Source organism: Phyllobates terribilis, unplaced genomic scaffold (genome assembly GCF_046119375.1).
Source record: "Phyllobates terribilis strain yellow unplaced genomic scaffold, ASM4611937v1 Scaffold_2__4_contigs__length_985480577, whole genome shotgun sequence".
Classification (NCBI taxonomy): Eukaryota; Metazoa; Chordata; class Amphibia; order Anura; family Dendrobatidae; genus Phyllobates; species Phyllobates terribilis.
Window position 1 is genome coordinate 389,833,174 of NW_027362762.1, and position 21,746 is coordinate 389,854,919.

The 21,746-nt window shown below is 39.8% G+C and overlaps 1 protein-coding gene across 2 annotated transcripts in view; it reads left to right on the forward strand.

Annotated features, from left to right (window-relative positions):
- RASA3 (RAS p21 protein activator 3) overlaps positions 1-5,681 on the forward strand; it is a 230,725-nt gene extending 225,044 nt beyond the window's left edge. For both annotated transcript variants that reach the window (XM_073664847.1, XM_073664846.1), the window contains exons 23-24: positions 565-748; positions 1,759-5,681. In XM_073664847.1, the coding sequence (XP_073520948.1) occupies positions 565-748; positions 1,759-1,834 (260 nt within the window). In that variant the 3' untranslated portion in view covers positions 1,835-5,681. The remainder of the gene's footprint in view (positions 1-564; positions 749-1,758) is intronic.
- Positions 5,682-21,746: the final 16,065 nt, after the last annotated feature.

Genomic DNA, 21,746 nt, shown 5'->3' on the forward strand with positions numbered 1-21,746 from the left:
CCTGTTCTGACAATTGGTCTGGTTCCAGCCGTCAGACCCCCACCAATCAACAAGTTTTGGATGGATGGTAACTTGCTTTCACTGAACAACTCTTTTAATTACAATGGCAAATGCATGGTCTCTGCCTTTCTGAATGGAGAGAAGGGAATGCTTATCCTTCTGATAGGTGGAAGTCCTAAAAATAGAAGGAGCACCTATTAGATATTCATTGCATAATCTTGTGATATGCTGTCAGAAGGTATAACCCCCTTCATACTTCATTTATTTTACTTGCTAATATAGCACCATTAATTAAACAGCACTTTACAGACCTCATCATCATCATCATCACTATCCCCATTGAGACTATCTAAATTCCCTATCCGTATGTCTTTGGAGTGTGGGGAGAACATACTCAAGTTTTATTTCGGCCCTTGGAGTTAGTTCAATCTGACAATTTGGCACACAGACCAAAAAAGTTTGTGTACCCCTGTTATAGAATATTAGTCTATTATGCAGTACAATTTTATGGTGTAGATGTGAATGTTCTGTGGTAATTGGTCCTTCTTTGTGTTGTCTTATTAGAGGCGTGTGGTAGCAAGTCCGTGTACGATGGTCCTGAACAAGAGGAATACAGCAGCTTTGTTATTGATGAACCCCGTGAAACCTACAAAACACTATGTAGCATCATAGAAGCTGTCAAGACATTAGAAGACGAGCATGCTCAGTACAAGAGGGATAAATTCAAGAAGACAAAGTATGGCAGTCAGTAAGTAGAGGTTTTATGCTTCAAAATATCTAAATTTCACCAAAACTCCTTAGTTACACCTAGAAGTTAAAATTTGTCTTCATTAATAAAGTACCATTGGTAAGTTTGGCGAATAATACATTCAAGAATTTGTTATTGGCTTTGACTAGAGTCTGGAGGGCTTTTTGAAAGTAAGCGTTGGTATGATCCAAGTATTTGGGATTATTTTCCCCTTTCACCTGGCAATTGCCATCTGTTTAATGTTGTTTACACTTCCTCTAGATCAATATTACAAAGAGCAAGTTTGAGCCTTATGTCTTTTTTGTTTTTAATGTTACTGCTTATATTACTATGGTACAAAGCCGGATGTTATAAAATAATATAAAGTCAAGCCTGGAGGTGTGCCCCAGCTAGCATGTGTGCTTTATATAGTGGAGCAGTGTGCTTTGTTTGCAGAACCATTCTAGCACATTTTAATGTATTGTAGCTTGGGTAATAAGTGATTAAATTATATTTTTTATGCAATTTAAGAACTTTTGCCTTTTTCAAACAGCCCTGGCACTTGGGCTTAGTAAACCTGGGCGGGGCCCTTTAAGAAAGTAGAAAATTGACTATAATTTGTATCAGATTTCGTAATATTTAGATTTAATTTTCTGGCGCACAGGTAGCCCAAAGATACAGTAATTTTATTAAGAGACTTGCTCCTTATAATAATTAATAAATTTGCTGCATCTTACTCCAGCAGACTGTAGGTGCCAGTCTTCATAAATTCCACCATTGCCTTTTGTTCCCAGGAACAGTGGCATATCTGTCAGTAGTCTGTATCTGGTATTTCTGCTGATCCCCAATGAAGTGGAATTAAGTTACTGCTTAGCAAAATCAAAAAGGTCTAAGAGAAGGTTGGTTGCGAGAAGACACAGTTTTGCCATAGTTGTCAAGTGTTCGTACGTGATTACCATTTATTCGGGTTGTACATGACTTGCTATGCAGCACTTGAGATGTATCTAATGGCTTTTCCTTTGATCTTTTAGAGAACATCCGATAGGAGACAAGAGTTTCCAGACCTACATCAGACAGCAGTCGGAGGTGTCCACTCATTCCATTTGACTTAGTATGGAATGCACTTCAGAAAGGAAATGACCCTTTTGACTTAAGATGTAAATAGGAAAAAGATGTCCTCACGAGATCCAGCATGGTAACACAATATTTGGAACTGAAAAAGCAAGATGTGCTGAGTTTTCGTGAGTGTTTTGTGGACTGTTACAAGAGTTGCAATGCACTTTATTCATCTGTAAACAGATGACAGGACTTTTTTTTTTTGTAATAACCATATGCCATAACTCCAGGACTGCTCCACATATGGGCCCTTTGTCTGTGTTTCTGATACTACTTGCATTCCTTGGACAGCTTCTCACACTTAGTAGCATTAATTTTAGGTCACAAGACGACTCTGAATTGCTGGTTTTTCCTCTTGCTTCTTACTCAGGTCAGCGTTACTGACACCAATGAATATTAGGTTTTTGGAAATGACTTGACTGGCCAATACGTCCACGAAGAATTTGTTCATGTCATGTAATCTAAATACCTTTATGGTATACGCACAGAAAGCATACTTCAGTAGTGATCCAATAAAGGACAGATGTGCTGTAGTGCTGAAAAATGAATCCATGCTAACGTGCCATGGCATCTATGGTATACTTATTCTGCCACGTTCTTCATACAGAAGCCAATGCTTCGCTCTTCACTTTGTCTTCATGCATTTAAAAATGAACAGAAAACTCCAGTAACTCCGTTCCACTGGACCAATCATTTCATTGTATAGTTGGATGCCATCATGTTTTCCATCTCTCCCTATAGATGGAAACACTGAAGCAATGCTATCTAATGATGTATTCTCACTGGTTTCTATATCTGAATATATGCATAGGTAATGGTGTTATGGTTGCCATTGTATATTGCCTATATAGGCCTTGCTATGTCCTTGTCTAAAGATGTGTGGTCAGTGGATCAAGGCACACAAATTAGGGAAATGGTTGGTAGCACTGATGCGAGACTTGTCAGGATCCGGAAAGATAATGTTACCCAACTTACTGAACAACAATCAAGGAAATGGCCCTGTCTGTCTTGCTCTGTTTTCCCAATAGCAAAAGTGACTATCTTGGCATAAACAACAAACAATTTCAGCTTTCTCCCACATATGTCGTAGCAGATCTCTGATTTGGCCCGGCTTCTTTACGCTTGAGCTATAACTTGACTACATGGTCATAACACTGTGATGCCCATATGTACCAGATGGAGTGGGGTTGAAGTTCACCTTCACCTGAATCTTATGGTTAAAGATGCCATAAAATTTATAATTAAGCATCAGAGTCTTCACTTTTGCAATAAAACACACTTTTTCCCCAAGTTTCCTTTAGCTATTTAAGCTGATTTTCTTTTAGACACTTGTCCCCCTATTTTATGTTTTAGGCATGTTCATCCTCATTTTCTGTACCACAGAGCTTCTTCTCTCTCTACAGTTTTCTTTTTCTGTTTGCCAAATCTGTTACTTCTCATCCATTTTGCTGTATTTTAATCCAAAATGACTACACTACCATTGCCAAGTAAGTCAATCTTCAAATGTGATCTTAGAATCCCAGAGTGTGATAGTAATAGGCTTAATGCTGTAACTGAAGTGCCTGTCACTGTCCCTTTTGAGTCATTACTTGATGTCTGTCAGTACAACTGCCATGTACTAACTGCAGAACAAGAAACACATTTAACATCTACTTGACTAGATCGTCAGATTTTGAGTCATGCAATACAAACTATTCTTTATAATGCCACTGTGATGTGCACGTTCATGAACACTACCACTACAAGTCTTGGACCAAAGCCTGCCCCGTAAAGTGATGAGAAATGGATTCCTAGTTAAAAAAAAGCACTCCCATCAAAGATTTTATCCTCTTAATATATTGCAATCATCATATTATATAGCACTGTGTACTTAAAAAATTGCTCATCTTGCCCTTCTACCCAGTTAATTCTTCTCTTTTCTCGACTCTATGTAGAAACAGGAAGTCTCTTTTTTCCCTGCATTTATCATTCCCCTCTTCAACTCCTGACCCAGCTGTTCTGCTCCTCACTGCTGCAAGGCACTTTTGCAGTGATGACTCCTGACTTGTGCAGAGAAAATTGACCTCCTGTTTCTACATAGAGCTTAGAAGGATTCAGCTTGTCAGTTTTTAATTACGTGATGTCATAGACCTAATGGAAAAGAGAAGAATTAGCTGGGTAGAAATGTAAAATGAGCAATTGTAAGTACGAAGTGCTATATAATATGATGATTGCAATATATTAAGAGGATAAAAACTTTGATGGGAGTTTAAACAAGCTCCCATGTGTCTGATTTTACATGTGGGGTGCACTGGCAGTCTTGTTAGCTCTTTGCCATTAAAACACTCAAAGCCAGTTACAAACGCAGCATAGTAATAGATCCTTGGTGACATGTTTTAATGTATTCTGCTTAGCTTTCATCTGTTGTGTGTAATATGTTTTATTCTACACTGCTTTCAATTGTGTAAACTTGTTTTCCCTCTAGATCTATAGATACGATTTCAAACTATTCCTGTGGCTGTAAAGAAATAGGACATGTTGTATTGTATTTGTTTCACTGATGAAGTGGGACAGTAAATCCTATAGAACAATGTGTTATATAGTCGTACTAGAAGGTTTGGTGACTTTAGAAAAGTTAATCGATTTGGCTCATAAAATAACTTAAAATGAAGGCATTGTATCATGGAAGAGCTATCTAACCTGACATTTCTATATTCCTTTTTATCAGTATTATGTGTCATTTGGCATAAGCCACGACTCAGATTATTATTATTTTAATATATATATATATATAAATAGATATTTCACCCAAAATGTAAAACTTGCCATATCTTTGTAAATTAAAAGTTAGAGCAATAGTGAAATGTAATTAATAAGCTTTTGTTACTAATATATAATAGCTTATCTTCTGGTGCTGCTGCTGCCATTTTTGCAACCATTTTTTCACACTCATGATGTAGCATTACACAGACCCCAAAAATGAATGGACTGCGAGTGCATCTATTGTTCATTGCTGAATGCATCTACTGAGAAAATCTATAACTTCAATTTAGATCGAAGTATACAAGCCCAATAATAGTTGCATCACTTCTGTTCTCCAGCATCTGCAGGTAGATACTATGCGAGTGCTAGACCCACCTTAGGTGCAGAATCGGTTAAATGACCATATATACCAGTGCTCTTTTTGTCTGAGCCTATGTTTGATTCCTAAATCTGTAAACCATTTTTTTATTGCACTGTTCTCTTGTGGTAGAGGACCCCTAAGATAAGGTATTCACACTCTTCAATGCCAAGCACTCAAACTTTATTCTCTTTTGAAACATAAAATGATGTCCATACATTCTAATGTAATATTTTTTGTTTTACCTCTATGCTTATCAAAAGGAAGATGCTAGAATCTTAGTTGTGGACAGCTACAGATGCTGTATGTTGTATGGCAGAATAGAATCGGTGCACTGGTTTGGTGTTGAACATTGTTTGGTACTGTCACTCTTTTTTTTGATATAGCAAGCAAAGAAATACCATTTTATAGTGTTGTATAGTTGTCATTCAATTGCTGTATATTCTCATTTACGGCCATACATGGAGATGTATTAGTCAGTTCTGTATTTTAACATTTTGCCTTTGTTTAAAGCCAGAGTGTATTTTGTAAGCCAAGCTGTGTACAACTGTGTATATGGTATGTATGCAATGACTTGGCAAAAAATTAGCTAGGAATCTGGAAGAAAAGGTCTTTACTGCCTTGAGAAAATAAATCTAAAATATGTATATGTAATATATCGCCTTTGTTGTAGATACTGCATTGTGTTTTTACTTGTTTATTAAAACAATTGTTTTATTAAATGGAAATAATTCATTGCTATTGTCTTTGGTTATTTTTTATTCATTATTATTTATTTTACATCGCTTACATAGCACCATTACTTCCACTGCGCTTTACAGATCTAATTTCCCTATCAGTATCTCTTTGGAATGTGGGAGGAAACCGGAGTATCCAGAGGAAACCCAGACAAACACGGGGAGAACATACAAACTCCTTGCAGATGTTGTCCTTGGTGGGATTTGAACCCAGGACCCCAGCGTTGCAAAGCTGCAGTGCTAACCACTGAGTCACCGTGCTGCCTATGGTTTTTTTGCCTTTTCATTATTACAAGTGCAAATTGTCTCTTTAGAGAGGAAGAGGACTAATAATAATAATAATAATTTTATTTTTATAGCGCCAGCATATTCCGCAGCACTTTTCTTTACTAGAACTCTAATGGCACCTATTGGAAATAACAATCCTAAAAGTCAATATCGACTCTCTAATGAGTCTTGTCACATGACTTAGGATAAAAGCCAAAACCAAAATCTCAATTTGCAGACACTCGTCAGTGCAAAGTGTGAGATCTGATTTGGCTGGGTGAGATACATGTGACCGGGAGTTGCAATTTACCGTATATTCCGGTGTATAAGACGACTTTTGAAGACTGAAAAATCTTCTGTCTAGTCTGGGGTCGTCTTATACGCCGGTAATGCTTTTGAACTTTCAGAAATTGACATGCGGGGATACTCTGGGGGTGTTAATAAGCTGCCGTGGCCGTATCCCTGCCATGTCGGAGTTAATATAAGGTGGAGGGAGTTAAAATACGGCGGCGGTAGGTCCAGACAGTCAGCGCTTCTTTGCTGAAACTGACACATCGCTGCGTATTCCCAGCTCCGGACACAGCGCAGGACTTCTGTGCCGACAGCTTTCACTTGTCACAGAAGCGCTGCGCTGTGTCCGGAGCTGGGAAGTTCGCATCGCTTCTGTGACAATATATGAAAAGCCGGCAATTCAGCAGCGGCATAAGCCGGCATCCGACAATTTAGAATAGAAAGAATAGAGCTTCACACATAGATTAGATAGATAGAAACATGTCAGTCACATATATATGAAGTACAGTGACAGTATTGCTTACTGTACTTGTCATTTAGTGTAAAGGATTTATTAAAACAAATAATAGTGTTTTCATGCACCGTCTCTTTAAAAAAGCCGGCCGGCAATTCAGCATCTGTACCCAACAATTTATAACAGACAGAATAGAGCTTCACACATAGATTAGATAGATAGAAACATGTCAGTCACATATATATGAAGTACAGTGATAGTGTTGGTTACTGTACTTGTCATCTAGTGTTAAAATAAAGGATTTATTTAAAAAAAAATTGGCGTGGGGTTCCCCTTAATTTTAGGCTCTAGCGGAGGTTAAGCAGACAGCTGGGGCAGATGTTTGAAGCCTGGGAAGGGGGTAATACCCACGGAGCTTCCCAGGCTACTAATATCAGCCCCCAGCTGAATACCTAGCCTTTACTAGCTATTAAAATGGGGGATCCCAAAAAAATGACGTGGGGTCCCCCCTATTTTAATAGCTAGCAAAGGCTAGGCAGACAGCTGGGGGCTGATATTAATAGCCCAGGAAGGGAGCCATGAATATTGGCCCCCTCCCAGGCTAGAAACACCAGCCGTCAGCCGCCCCAGAAATGGCGCATCCATAGAATGCGCCAATTCTGGCACTTAGCCTCGCTCTTCCCACTGCCCTGTAGCGGTGGCAGTGGGGTAATAGGGCTGGGGTTGATGTCAGCTTATAATGCCAGCTGACATCAAGCCCAGGTTAGTAATGGAGAGGCGTCTATAAGACACCCCCATTACTAACCCCATAGTCAAAGTTAAAAAAAACACAAACACCCAGAATAAAGTCCTTTAATTGAAATAAAGACACAAATCTTTATTGTTCTAAATTAAACCATACTTACCATCACGCCCATTCCAGCTGAAGCCAACGATCTCTTGTAATAAAAATAAAATAATAAAGCAACCTCATCCTTACCTTTCCATGGTTCCCAGGACGGGTCCAGCTCTGCTACATCGAGATGACAGGCTGGACCGCAGCAGAACGCCGCCATCCCGCAGACACTGAGAAGCGCAGGCATGCTTGCGCTCCTCAGTGTCTGACTGTGACGGCATCCAGATGAGCCGACAATGAACTCGGCTCACCTCCTGGACGTCCGTCACTGACAGCGTGGGAAACTTCTACTGCGCATGCGGGGAGCAGGAGAATTTTCCCACGCTGTCAGTGACGTGCATGAGGTGAGCCGAGTTCATTGGACATGATCTCGGCTCATCTGGATGCCGTCACAGTCAGACACTGAGGAGCACAAGCATGCCTACTCTTCTCAGTGTCTGCCGCATGGCAAGCTGAACGGCAGCGTTCTGCTGCGGTCCAGCCTGTCATGTGAATGTAGCAGAGCTGGACCGGTCCTGGGAACCATGGAAAGGTAAGGATGAGGTTGCTTTATTATTTTTCTTTTATTGCAGGAGATCGTTGGCTTCAGCTGGAATGGGCGTGATGGTAAGTATGGTTTAATTTAGAACATTAAAAAATTGTGTCTTTATTTCAATTAAAGGACTTTATTCTGGGTGTTGTGTTTTTTTTAATTACTTTACTAGAAATTCATGGTGGTCATGTCTAATATTGGCGTGACCCCATGAATTTCAGGCTTAGGGCCAGCTGATAATGCCAAGCTGGCCCTAACCCCTTTATTACCCAGTGAGCCACCGCACCAGGGCCCTGGATGAGTTGGGTACAGCGCCAGAAGATGGCGCTTCTATGAACGCGCCATTTTCCGGGGTGGCTGCGGACTGCAATTTGCAGCGGGGGGGGCCCAGAAAGCTTGGGCCTCCCTGCGCTGCGGATTCCAGCTGCCTAGTTGTACCTGGCTGGACACAAAAATAGGGCGAAGCCCCACGTATTTTTTTTTTTAATTATTTCATGAAATAATTTAAAAAAAAAGGGCTTCCCTATATTGTTGTGTCCGGCCAGGTACAAATAGGCAGCTGGTGGTTGGGTGCAGCCCGTTCCTGCCTGCTGTACCTGGCTGGACACAAAAATATGGCGAAGCCCCACGTCAACATTTTTGGGAAAAATTAATTACAAAATTAATAATTTAGGGACTGCATCTTTATTAACCCCTCAATTGTCATTTAGTGTTAAAATAAAGGATTTTTTAAAAAGAAAACTGGCGTGGGATCCACCATCATTATAGTCTCTAGCGGAGGTTAAGCAGACGGCTGGGGCAGATGTTTGAAGTCTGGGAAGAGGGTAATACCCACGGAGCTTCCCAGGCTACTAATATCAGCCCCCAGCTGAATACATAGCCTTTACTAGCTATTAGAATGGGGGACCCCCCCCAAAAAATGACGTGGGGTCCCCCCTATTTTAATATGTTTATGAGTGACAGTTTTCCTGCTATATACCTGCATGTCATAAGAATTTAAATTAAAAAAAGGACAATGTTAAATTCAAATCTGTTTTTTTTTAATTTTTACCGGTGTTTGGTATGCGTTGGAAAAGGGGTAGTCTTATACGGTGAATATATCCTAAACTCGATATTTTAACAGGAAAGTAGGGGGGTCGTCTTATACACCAGGTCGTCTTATACGCCGGAATATACGGTAGATATAATATAGTACACTTGTAACATCAGCAATAGATTACTTAATTTGTTACTACATTTACTCTCATCGTGTACTATAACAAAAATCTAAAAACATCATCCATAATTGGTATTGTCGCATCCATAATGACCATTGTGATAAAATTAATGTATTATTTATACAACATGGCGAGCTCCATAAGAAAGAAACAAGAAAAACAAGCCTGAATTGCTGTTTTTGGTTACACCTTCCATACTGAAAGACAAGTTAGTTGATAGGTTTTAACTCAAAATGGTATCAATAAAAATTGCAACATATGTTGCAAAATATTATGCCCTTGTACAGTTTGGTGGGAAAATAAAGTTACAAAACTTGAAAAAGTCTCTGTGGCTACCACTTGAGACACCAGAGGGATCCTTGCAATGGGTATCTTTGCACTCTCCTGTAGTAAATCGCTACAGTACCACAGATACAGGGAGCACACTCATTGCACGGATCCCTGTGGCGTCTGAACTGGCAGCTGCAATGACTTTTTTTCAGTGCCCTCGTATTTGCCAGAGATTGGTTGAGGTTCCTGCTGTATCCTTTGCTTATTGTCACTCTTATGTAGATATTCCGGCATTTGGGGAAGAGGCAGGGTTATACATTTTATGTGGTATTTGTTGTTGTGCCCATAGCGCAACATTTTCAGGTGAGCAGAACCTTTGTGGCTTTCGTGCTCAATGCTTTTGAGAAGTAAACTGTAAAAACCTTGCCCTATCCTGGATCTTCTCATACGTTTCCAACCGCACATTTAGCTTCTCCCTCTCCCACACTACCTCCTCATCCCGTCCTCTCTCTGTTGGAGTCCCACAAGGCTCTGTCCTAGGACCCCTACTTTTCTCCATCTATACCCTTGGCCTGGGAAAGCTCATAAAGTCCTATGGTTTCCAGTAACACATGTACGCCGATGACACTCAGATCTACCTCTCTGGCCCAAATGTCACCTCTCTGCTGTCCAGAATCCCAGCATGTCTAGCAGCCATATCCTCCTTCTCCCGCTTCCTCAAACTCAATATGGACAAATCTGAACTCATCATCTTTCCTCCATCTCGCGTATATTCTCCATCTGATCTATCTATCACAATAAATTACATCACTCTTTCCCCTTTACCAGAAATCCGCTGCCTCTGCGTAACCCTTGACTCTGCTTTGTCTTTCAAACTACACATCCAAGCTCTCGCCACCTCCTGTCGCCTCCAGCTCAAAAATATTTCCAGAATCCATGCTTTTCTCAAACCTCAATCTACTAAACTGCTTGTGCATGCCCTCATCATCTCCTGCCTGGACTACTGCAACATCCTCCTCTGTGGCCTACCTGCTAACACTCTTACACCTCTCTAGTCTGTCCTTAACTCTGCTGCCCGACTGCCCAGCGTATCCAGTTCAAACTACTAACACTAACCTACAAAGCCATCATTAACTTTTCTAATCCATACATCTCTGAACTAATCTCCCGTTATATTCCCTCACGTTATGTCCAATCATCCCAAGACCACCTCCTCTCCTCCACACTTATTCGTGCCTCAACATGTCCAATTATCCACCGCACTCGGATCCTTCAGACGGAACCTGAAAACCCATCTTTTCAAGAAAGCTTACAGCCTGCCATAACCCCGCTGCCGCCTCACCCCACCAGAGCTGCGGCAACCCCACAACCTACTGTCTCCTTCCCCATCATCCTATAGAATGTAAGCCCGCAAGGGCAGGGTCCTCTTCCACCTGTACCAGTCTACCATTGTTAGTTCATTTACTGCAAGTGATATCTGTATTTTGTATGTAACCCCTTCTTATGTACAGTACCATGGAATCAATGGTGCTATATAAATAAATAATAAAAAAAAAAACCTTAGTATCTCCTTCATCGTAAATGCACATTTATGCAGCTCTCTCCATTCATTTCTAAGTAAGTTACAAAAATTTGTTAGCACACTCCCATCAAAGTTTTTATCCTCTTAATATATTGCAGTCATCATATTATATAGCACTGTGTACTTACAATTGCTTATTTTGCCTTTCTACCCAGATAATTCTTCTCTTTTCTCTGCTCTATGTAGAAACAGGAAGTCTCTTGTCCCTGCATTTATCATTCCCCTCTTCAACCCCTGACCTAGTGTTAAGGATATAAATATATGTATATTTGTTGAAGTTATATATTCATATAACTTCATACTTGCGACCTTTTGGGCCAGATACGGAATAGTACGTCCTGGCGACATCGCCCGCACACAAGCTATGCAGGCGCAATGGTCGCCGGGTGTCAGCTGATTGTCACAGCTGACACCCATTACTATGTGCAGGGAGTGGTCCCACACCACTCCCTGCACATTAACCCCTGAAATGCTGCGATCGGAGTGCAAGGGGGAGGTGAGCGCCGATACTTACCTCCTCTCCAGCGTCCCACAGTGTCTGTGCCGGGTACCGGATGTTGTCATGGAGACCCGATGTCTTCATGACAACATCCGGGTCACCAGGAGGCAAGAAGTTACTTTGGTCATGCGCCATGTACGACTAAAGTAATTTCTCCCTGTGCAGCACTGGCAGCCTGTATAGCACAGGGATGGTGCGGCATTATTGTGCTATACAGGCGATTAGACTGCAAAAAGTGAAAGTCCCATAGTGGGACAAAGTGTAAAAGATCAAAAAGTGAAAAAAAAAAAAGTAAAAATATTTGAAAAAATGAAAAAAATAATCCCCAAAAAATAAAAAATATTGTACCCATAAATAAATATTCTTATGAAAAAAATAAAATAAACCAATAAAAGTACACATATTTGGCATTGTCGCGTCTGTAACGACCTGACCTATAAAACTCTTCCATTAGTTAACCCCTTTAGTGAACACGGCAAAAATAAAAAAAACAAGGCAAAAAACGTTGCTTTATCAGCGAACAAAAAATGGAATAAAATGCGATCAAAAGGACGAATACAAATAAAAATGGTACCTCTGAAAACGTCATCTTGTCCCGCAAAAAACCAAGGCACCATACAGCTCCAACGGCCGAAAAATAAAAAAAGTTATAGCTCTCAGAATAAAGCGATTCAAAACCATTCTTTTTTCTATAAAATAGTTTTTATTGTGTAAAAGCGCCAAAACATAAAAAAAATATAAATGTAGTACCGCTGAAACCCGTACTGACCCGAAGAATAAAGCTACCTTATCAATTTTACCACATGCGGAATGGCATTAAAAAAAAAAAAAAAAAATTCCTGAATTGTTGGTTTTTGTTTATTCTGCCTCCCAAAAATCGGAATAGAAAGCGATCAAAAATGTCATGTGCCCGAAAATGGTACCCATAAAAACGTCAACTTGTCCCGTAAAAAACAAGCCGTCACATGACTGTCGGCCAAAATATGGAAAAATTATAGCTTTCAAACTATGGCGATGCAAAAACTAGTTTTTGCAAAAAAAAAAAAAAAGTTTTTTTTTTAGTGTGTGACAGCTGTCAATCATAAAAACCCAATATCAATCTGGTATCGCTGTAATTGCACCAACCTGAAGAATAAAGTCATCTAATCACTTATACCGCACAAGGAGCGGCGTAAAAAATAAACTCTAGGGTTGGGGTCAGGGTTTTGTTGGGGTTGGGATTTTTTCATAAGTAAAAGAAAAATAAAAAATGATGATATGGCGATTAGTGTTGAGCGCATATGCTTGCTACTTGAGTTTGCATCGGGTGCTCGGGTATGCACCGAGTATCGCGGGTGCTCGAGTGACATGCTCGAGCCTCCGTCACATATGTTTTGCAGCTGTTATACAGCCAAAAAAATCTCAGGGGGGATTGCCTGCCATACACGAGCATTTTTTGGGTGTCTAACAACTGTGAAACATGCGGGCAGGGACTCGAGCATGTCACTTGAGCACCCGCAATACTTGGTGCATACCTGAGTACCCGATGCAAACTCAAGTAGCGAGCACTTACACTCAAGACTAATGACAACTTATTCAATATGATGACCTAATGTTATCAAATTCGGTGTCGTACCTCTGGTTTCAAAATGTTCACTATACCCCTTGATAAAATCCTTGAGGGGTGTAGTTTCCAAAATGCAGTCATGCTTCCTGATAAATAAATTAGAACTCACATTTGACACTGAGCAGTTGTCATCTCTCGTGATTTCTCCGGCCGTATATATATATATATCCTAATATACAATTTGGCGGCTGTTTATTAAGACGATAATCCACACCCTTTCGAGTGTGCTCTAACAGTAGCAGCTCCCCCTTGCCAGGGACTTTTGCAGTGACTCATACAGGGAAAATTGACCTCCTGTTTCTACATAGAGCTTAGAAGAATTCAGGTAGTCAGTTTTTAATCACGTGATGTCATAGACCTAATGGAAAACAGAAAAATTAGCTGGGTAGAAAGGCAAAATGAGCAATTGTAAGTACACAGTGCTATATAAGATGATGATTGCAATATATTAAGAGGATAAAAATGTTAATGTGAGGAGTGCTTTAAAAATCGTTCCAAAAATTGGTGAGCACACTCACTCAGTACTTTTTGGAACTCTCCGACAAATGGAAAGACGAAGCCATACGTGTGTGGCCACATGTGCTCTGACAGCCATGCACGATGGGGCCCGTTATTTAAAGAAATATGGGACCCTTAACTAGCACACATATGGCATATCCAGTCCTCTAAAACTATGCATTTTTAACAGATACACAGACATAAGTCTTCAACAAAACAACCACATAAGCACTAAGGCTTTAATTAAGCAAGACTGTCATTTTTTATGCCAGATTTGATGAAGTAAGATTCACCAGTGATAGAGGCATGTGTCCCTTTAATGAGTTTGCCACATTTTTCAGTTGCAGTGAGCCAGTAAAAGAAATGTTGTCCAGTTGAAGGCTCTATTACATCTGTTGTAATTTTCACCACTTTTGTATCGTAAATTATGATGAATTTGGCAGTAGTACCAGGCCACTCCCCATCTTGGTTGAGCTACACCCAGTTTTTAAGGTAATACCTCATGTGCGTTTCACCATATTGTTCACTAGTTCTCTGAATTGCCCTCTTCCTTGGCTATCCTGCTGTGTCACATTGCTACCGAGTTAACTTTTTGCACAGATATTTATACCTGTGTACATGCAGCGTTTTTATTCAGTCATATTATGTGACCCCGCTCTTATCTGTTGGTCATTGCACATGCAGCTATATCTGGGAGAGTAGCACTAGTTCCTTCACACCACCTATTGTTCCATTGGCCTTTCTTGCATTTCTGTATAGACACTATACTTTTATATACGGAAATAGTGCCAGTCTATTTGTGGGTGTGTAGTGCTCAGCAATTGGGACTTCTTGCGTCCTGTATTTGCCTAGGGGTATTTGCATATTGATTTTTTCTTAAACAATCCCTTTGTTTTTGTTTTTGGCATGTACCTGCTCCCTGTGTGGTTTGGGGTGTCTTTTATGTATCTATACACTTTTGTATATCCCCATATATAATTAACCATTGTTGTTTTTATTGTTATGTGGGCACCCATCTTCTACAGTGCCACCATCTAACCATTGCCTGTTAATAAAGGTTTTTTATCTGTGAGATCTTTTGACTCATTATGACCTCAGGTTCGGTTTTCTTCTTTGGGCACATATTTCTTTCGAATGGTCTACCATTCATTCTCCAGCAGATATGTCTATATATTTATTTTTACTATATTTGTTATTTATAATTTTATGTTATAGTTGGCATGTATTACCTGCTCAGTCCAGTACTTGTTCTATTATAGCAGAGAAAGGTGTAGAATCTCCAATAATTGCAACATTTTTTGCACAACTATAAAATGTTACAAAACTTTTATGTAACTCCGGCCCTACTATCAGTATTTGGTCAGTATTTTTTATCCGGAGTGGGAGCCAAAACCAGGTGAGGAACAATCCGAGAAAAGGTATAATAGAAACAAGTCACCAATTTTGCATTTATCACCCACTCCTGGTTTTGGCAGAACACAAGGTCAGCAGGACTGGAGCTTAAGAGCTCACTGACCGAACTTAGGCTCTTCCACTTAGCAGTCAGAAGTGCTGCTGCCTTGAGAGTTTTCGCAGCACTTCCCTATCAAAACCCATGGTGCCCCTTCTGAGATTCTCCTTACTGTTCTGTACACAAGAAGAACCTACTGCATTTCTTTAGTCTGGGACATAGAAGTGGGAGAGAGTTTCCTGCTCTGCTTCTAAGGAAGACCAAGCCTGTCATGTACCCAACCCCTCCTGAATAATGTTGTCCTAAGGAGACTCCCCAGCAGGAAGAAGACCTATCTAGGGTCCACTAAACGTAATGTATTTTTGTATATTTACAGAGGATATAAAAAGTATACACCACCGTATTACAATGGCAGGTTTTTGTCATGTAAAAAAAAAAAAATTCACACCAAGAAGAATTTCATATTTTTTTTCCACCTTTAATGATATCCACAAAAACAATAGAGAAACTAGCTGAAATCATTTTGAGGGGGAGAATAAATGTAACCCTATAATAATGTGATTGCATAAGTGCAAACACCATCTTATAATTGGGGATGTGGTTGTATTCCAAATTGACCAGTCACATTTACACATGCTAAATAATAGTCAGTACACAGCTGCCATCATTTACAGTGATCCCGATTAATCCCATATGAAGTTTAGCTGTTCCAGTAGAATTCCATTGATATTTTAGTTGCCTTTTACAGCAAAAGTCATGGTCCATAAACAGCTTACAACACAGCAAAGGGATCTTATTGTTAACAGAAGCCAGAAAAAGGTTACATATATTTTTCTAAGGCATTAGCTATACTATGGAACACTGCTAAAACAGTAATCAAGAAGTGGTTCAAATTTGGCATATCAGTGACATTACCTAGAACTTGAAATCCATCAAAAATTGATGAAAAGAAAAGAAAATTGGTCCTAGAGGCTGACAAGAGGCCTACAGCAACATTAAAGGAAGCATTTCTAGCAAGCACTGGTTGTGTACTGCATGTGACAACAATCTCCTTTATTCTGGCCACTATCTAAACAGTCAAAGTCCACTAGTCTCCAGGGGACCAAGCCGCACAGGAGACTAGTTGGATCAGCATCTGATACTTGCTGCGCATGGATCGGGCAGCATGTATTAACGGTCAGGTTCCCTTTAATGATATGTGTCAGGTATTCCACAGAGACGACACTGGGGAGACCACACAATATCTCACCGTGCTGTCACTCTCAGGATTTCATCAGGGATCTGCGAGCACACGGTCCCCACTACTCTCTACGTAGGTATTGGCAAGCGACCAGTGAAAGTATGGCGTCACACCTCTGGATTCCAACGCATGGAATATGTGTTTATGCCCTCCGTACGGTCACGGTCAGCTTCACGATAGCCATATTATTCGCTGCCACCACCGGCCGAGTTTGAAATATAATACAGGCCTGGCCGGACTCCTGCGTTCTGGTAGCATATATGGCTTCGGGGGAGGGAATGATTACAGAACAAAAGAAACAGAACTATTAAATTTTATATTTAATCCAAAAGGGAGGCAGTTTGTAAGAAAAATATACAAGATTTCACAAAGGAGACATACAATACATAAGCAGTTACACAAAATAATAAGGATTAAAGAAGAGACTTACTATAAAATCGCTGAGACTATTCAGTATAGGTGGAGGAGGGACTCCCCGAGTTGATTTGAACGTTATCGAACGTGACCCATTGCTTATAGTATCTATACCCCCCTGGCAATGAGTATGGATCAGTCTTCAGTTGGCTCTTTTATGCCTAAGGGGAGATCTGCCCACACACCCCATGTGCTGACATTACAGGGGCTGGGCTCCACCCTTTATGTCTTTATTAAAAACTAACTTCTGGGATAACTTTTCGCTCGTTGATCGCAGAAGCTTGCAAACTATGCCATTTTTTCCATTATGATTTTACCTTCATTTAGAGACCACGCATGGCGTATTTGCAACCTGTTATTCTGGTGCTTTTGCGCTATAGCTCCTCAGAGGGGTTTACAGCGACAGGAAAAAAATCTACTTTGCATTTTGAGCAGGTTGGTGGCACCTATCTTGCCAGCATTTGTGTACAAGGCCTTACTCAGGAGTGTGTTAATTGGGGTTTTGTGTTGAGATTTACATGGAGACAGCTCTTTTTCTGACAAGTGGTCGATTGCTAGCTCTTGTCTTGTGACAAAAGGTGGATAAGGGAGGGGTGAGAGGGGCTTCAGGGGAAGAAAGAAAAAAAAGAGAGAATAGTTTCAATATTTCTCTGACAATATGCAAATGATGAAAAAATGGAAACAAAATTTTCAAAACATCTTGATTTATTCAGTATCTTGTATAAGCACCATGTGCAGAAATACACCCACTTACACGTTTTTATTGGTTGACTGTGCAATTTTCTACTATGCTGAATACATTTAGGCACACAAATCATCAATATCCACTGCTGGCAGCTCACTTTGCAATTATCGACCAATTGCAATTACTGACCAATGATGTCCAAAATGTGTTTGATGGGAGACAAGTCCAGAGACACACTGCAGGTCATGGTAGCACTTTTAGGTCACATAGTTTGCTCACAGTAGCACAAGCAACACGTGGCCCCATTTTGAGCCCCCATTTTTAATAGCTTTGTACAAGGGTATCGCTTAGGTTTCTGTCATGTTTGTAAGTGATTGTGGGTTTCTCCTTAACAAATTTCTTATTATATGGAGAAATAAATCTCACCTAATGTTTTGAAGTGGTCTTTTTGCAAGGTCTAAGAAGGTCATCTATTTCTGTGTCGCATGCCTTTTTGAATCCTTTTCTGATGGATCTCCTACTGTAACCTCTTTTTTTTTAAAACTTCCTGGATAGTTCTTGGGCCTTTTGGAAAAAGTCAGTATTATCAGAGCAGTTTTTCTTGATCCTTGGGGATTGCCCACTAGGTGTATTCTCATTTAGAGATCGTTGATGTGTTAAAGTAGCATGGAGTAAAGAGTTAACAGCCTTATCTTTTCAAAATACCTTGATCTGTAAAAATCCATTTCGTCTCTGTAAATGAGAATATTGAGAAATTCCATGGAACTCTGGCTATATGTACTGTTCAATTTGATGTAATAGTTGTTGTTATTGAGTTTGGAGATGAAATCCTTCAGATCTTTCTCGGCCCCTTGTCAAATAAAAAAAAAAGTTGATAAGTAAAACTTGACTATAATAGAATTTTTTCAAATAAATGACTTGATTGGTGTGAAATGATTCCCTCTCCCACAACCCCAGGACCAGATTTGCATATGAAGACACAAAAGCCACCCCCCCATAATGGTCTCCTGGAGCTGCAGGTAGAGGGTCTCCTTAAACAAGTTGAACTTATGGGTCAAGGCGTATTCTAGAGTTCTCATCAAGAATTTGATTAGGTTTGGTTATAGACCACTCAGAGAGAGGATATATTCTGTAGAATGGAGTCCATCTCTGTGTTTAATGGAGATATGAAGAGCCTCCACATCCAAGATGACCAACCTCATGTCATCCTCCAAGGACAGATATTATTTATCTTCCGTAGACAATCAGAGGAATCTCTCAGGTAGGATGGTAACAGTTCTACTAATTATTTGTTGCCAGACAAGATACTTATATAGAGGTTCACGCAAAATTCGAATGCTTGAAACAATTGGGCAGCCTTGAGGTGTTGTACGCTCCTTATGAACTTTCGGTAAAATGTAGAAACATTGTATTCGCGGAAGTTTTACTGTCAAATATTCTATTTGTTCTTTGGTAATCACCTGGTCAAGTAAAGCCTCCTCTAAAATATTCTACAATAATTCACACAAAGATGTCAGAGTTAATATTAGCCTTCTATAGCACCTTTAAAGCTAACCTGGTTGGAATGTTAGAGCCGGTTTTTTCTACCTCATCTGAGAGCAGCATGATGTAGGAAAAGAGACCCTGAATCCTGCAATGTATCACCTAGATTACTGGGTGCAGCAGTTGTGACACAAGCAGAGTTCTTAGATGTAGCATGTAGCAGAGCTCAGAAAGCTAACCCGCCCACACCACTGAGTCACAGCTTTCTATGTACATTGTCTATTGAAAGTGAGCTGCTTATCAGAGGAGGTGGCAGAGTCTGTACAGTCATAATGTCCTGGTGGCAAAACATTCATTGTATGGAAACAACAGCACACAGCCTAACAAAATCTCTGAAATCTGTCTCAGCACCTATCTCATGCTACCATCAGATTACATAGCAAAAACCTGCTGACAGATTCCCTTTAAGATGAATAATAGTAATCCATAGGGTTAGCGTGCAGAAATTGGTACACTCCTCCTAGTCTAGACAGCTGGGGTCCATGCACAGTCTGGCTCTGGACTGTTGTTTGCTATTTCAGATCCCCTGAAACTAGAACAAACCCAAAGGATATGTGCAGAAAATGAGGCTGAATCATCAAAGCTTTTACGCCAGTATTCTGACAGGTACTATGAATAATGTAAAAAATCTGTTATTTTAAAGAATGACGTTCTCTTACTAAGACTTTATCGCCATCTACTGGTGACTAATGGAGTTCTCATGGAATTGATGATTTAGAATGTAAAAATATATTCCCTTAGTTCTGTCACTAGCACATCACATGGGGAATCCCTCTGCCCTATGAGCTGATAAGACAAGCGGAAATTTTAACCTCATGAGTACCAAGAGCTGTAAATTCCCTGTAATTGGGGCTCCTAGGGCTTCCCCAGTCACAATGGAAAAAAGAGATGCCCAGTTATCTTTAATGATCTCTTGGGAAGCAAATTATGTAAACTAAATGATGTATATATTATTTATATATATATATTATACATACATACATATACACACACACACATCTTCTTACTACATAAAGAGCTTAATGTTGAGGTAATCCAGAAATGTAATTCGTTTGTTTTTTTAAATTGGAAGTGGTTCCAGAAATATGAAGTTTTATTAAGTGATTTCCATTGTACAATAATGCATGTGCTAGAAATCCAAGCGGCCAAATTAATTCTTTAGCATAAAACACATATACAATTTTTTTTCATACAGAGAGATTTCCACGCGATCAGCCCTGGACAATTCACTTTTTGAATTGGTGAATGACTCTGTAATCTTCTACATTGTATTTTTGTTTTCCATAATGCCATTTACTAATTTATTAATTAGGACAACTTTGTTGTTTATGGTGTAAAAAGGCTGAAAGTGAATAGACATGGGTAATTTGAGTTAGTTTTTATTATGTAGAGCACACTTTTCTAGCTTCCGAAACTTGTTTGTTTCGAACTCGGGCTTCTAGTAATGTGTGTGTATATATATATATATATATATATATATATATATATATATATATATATATATATATATATATATATATATATATATAGTGGGGATTCACTCTCTCAGGTAGGCATTAGGTTGCATTCACTTCACACAGGCAATGTTGTTTGGTCCAAACAGATGCAGTTTATTGCTTTCATAAAACTCGAAGGAATTCAAAACCAAAATCAGCCTCTTTTGCACACAAAGGTATCACAGCAAGTAAACTGTTTATTTAGCAGATCACATATGTCAGTGTAGGCTCATTGGAACAGATACAGTCCTTTCTCCTGTAGCAAACTTCATACACAGATGAGGCCCAATCCCACCAGTCGCTGCGTCGCTTTCAGCGGCAAACAGAAGTATTCAAATACATGCACAGTTAACACTGAACAGTCTGCAGCTTCCACAGTTCTCTGCAGTTACCACAAACAGACTGCTCAGCTGACCCATGCAGTCTCCATTCATAGAGGCCCCAGCATGTCTCTCTCTCTGCTACAGCTCACATTTTGTCTGGACACTCACCAGCTTCAGTACACTCAACACTAGTAAAGAAAGTGCTGGAAAATTCTGAGGTGGCCAGCAATGGATCTGGTTCTAAATCCCATTGAACACCTGAGGAGATATTTTAACATTGCTGTTGGCAGAAGGCACCCTTCAAAAGAAAGCAAAAGAAGAGTGGTCCAAAATTCCAGTTGAGAGGTGTAAGAAGCTTGTTGATGGGTATAGGAAGCGATTGATTGCAGTTATTTATTCCAAAGGGTATGCAACGAAATATTAAGTTGAGGGTGCCAACAATTTTGCCCGACCTATTTTTTGGGGTTTTGTGTGAGATTACGTCCAATTAACTTTTCTTTCTCTTTTTTTCGTGTTGTTCCAATAGACATAAAGGAAATAAACATGCGCATAACAAAACATGTGTAATTGCAATAATTTTGTGGGAGAAATACTTAATTTTTTTGGAACAATTTCAAGGGGCCAACACTTTCGGCCATGACTGTATGGATTCCATGAGTTGGAATCGGTTTTATATATACAATACGCTCACTGTGAGTTCCCCAATAATCAGTTTAGTAGGGGAAAAAGCCACGGTCTCCATTAATTGTCAGTCAATTGTCCTGACGATAGGGAGCAGCAGAGGGCTATTTGTGACAAAAAGGTA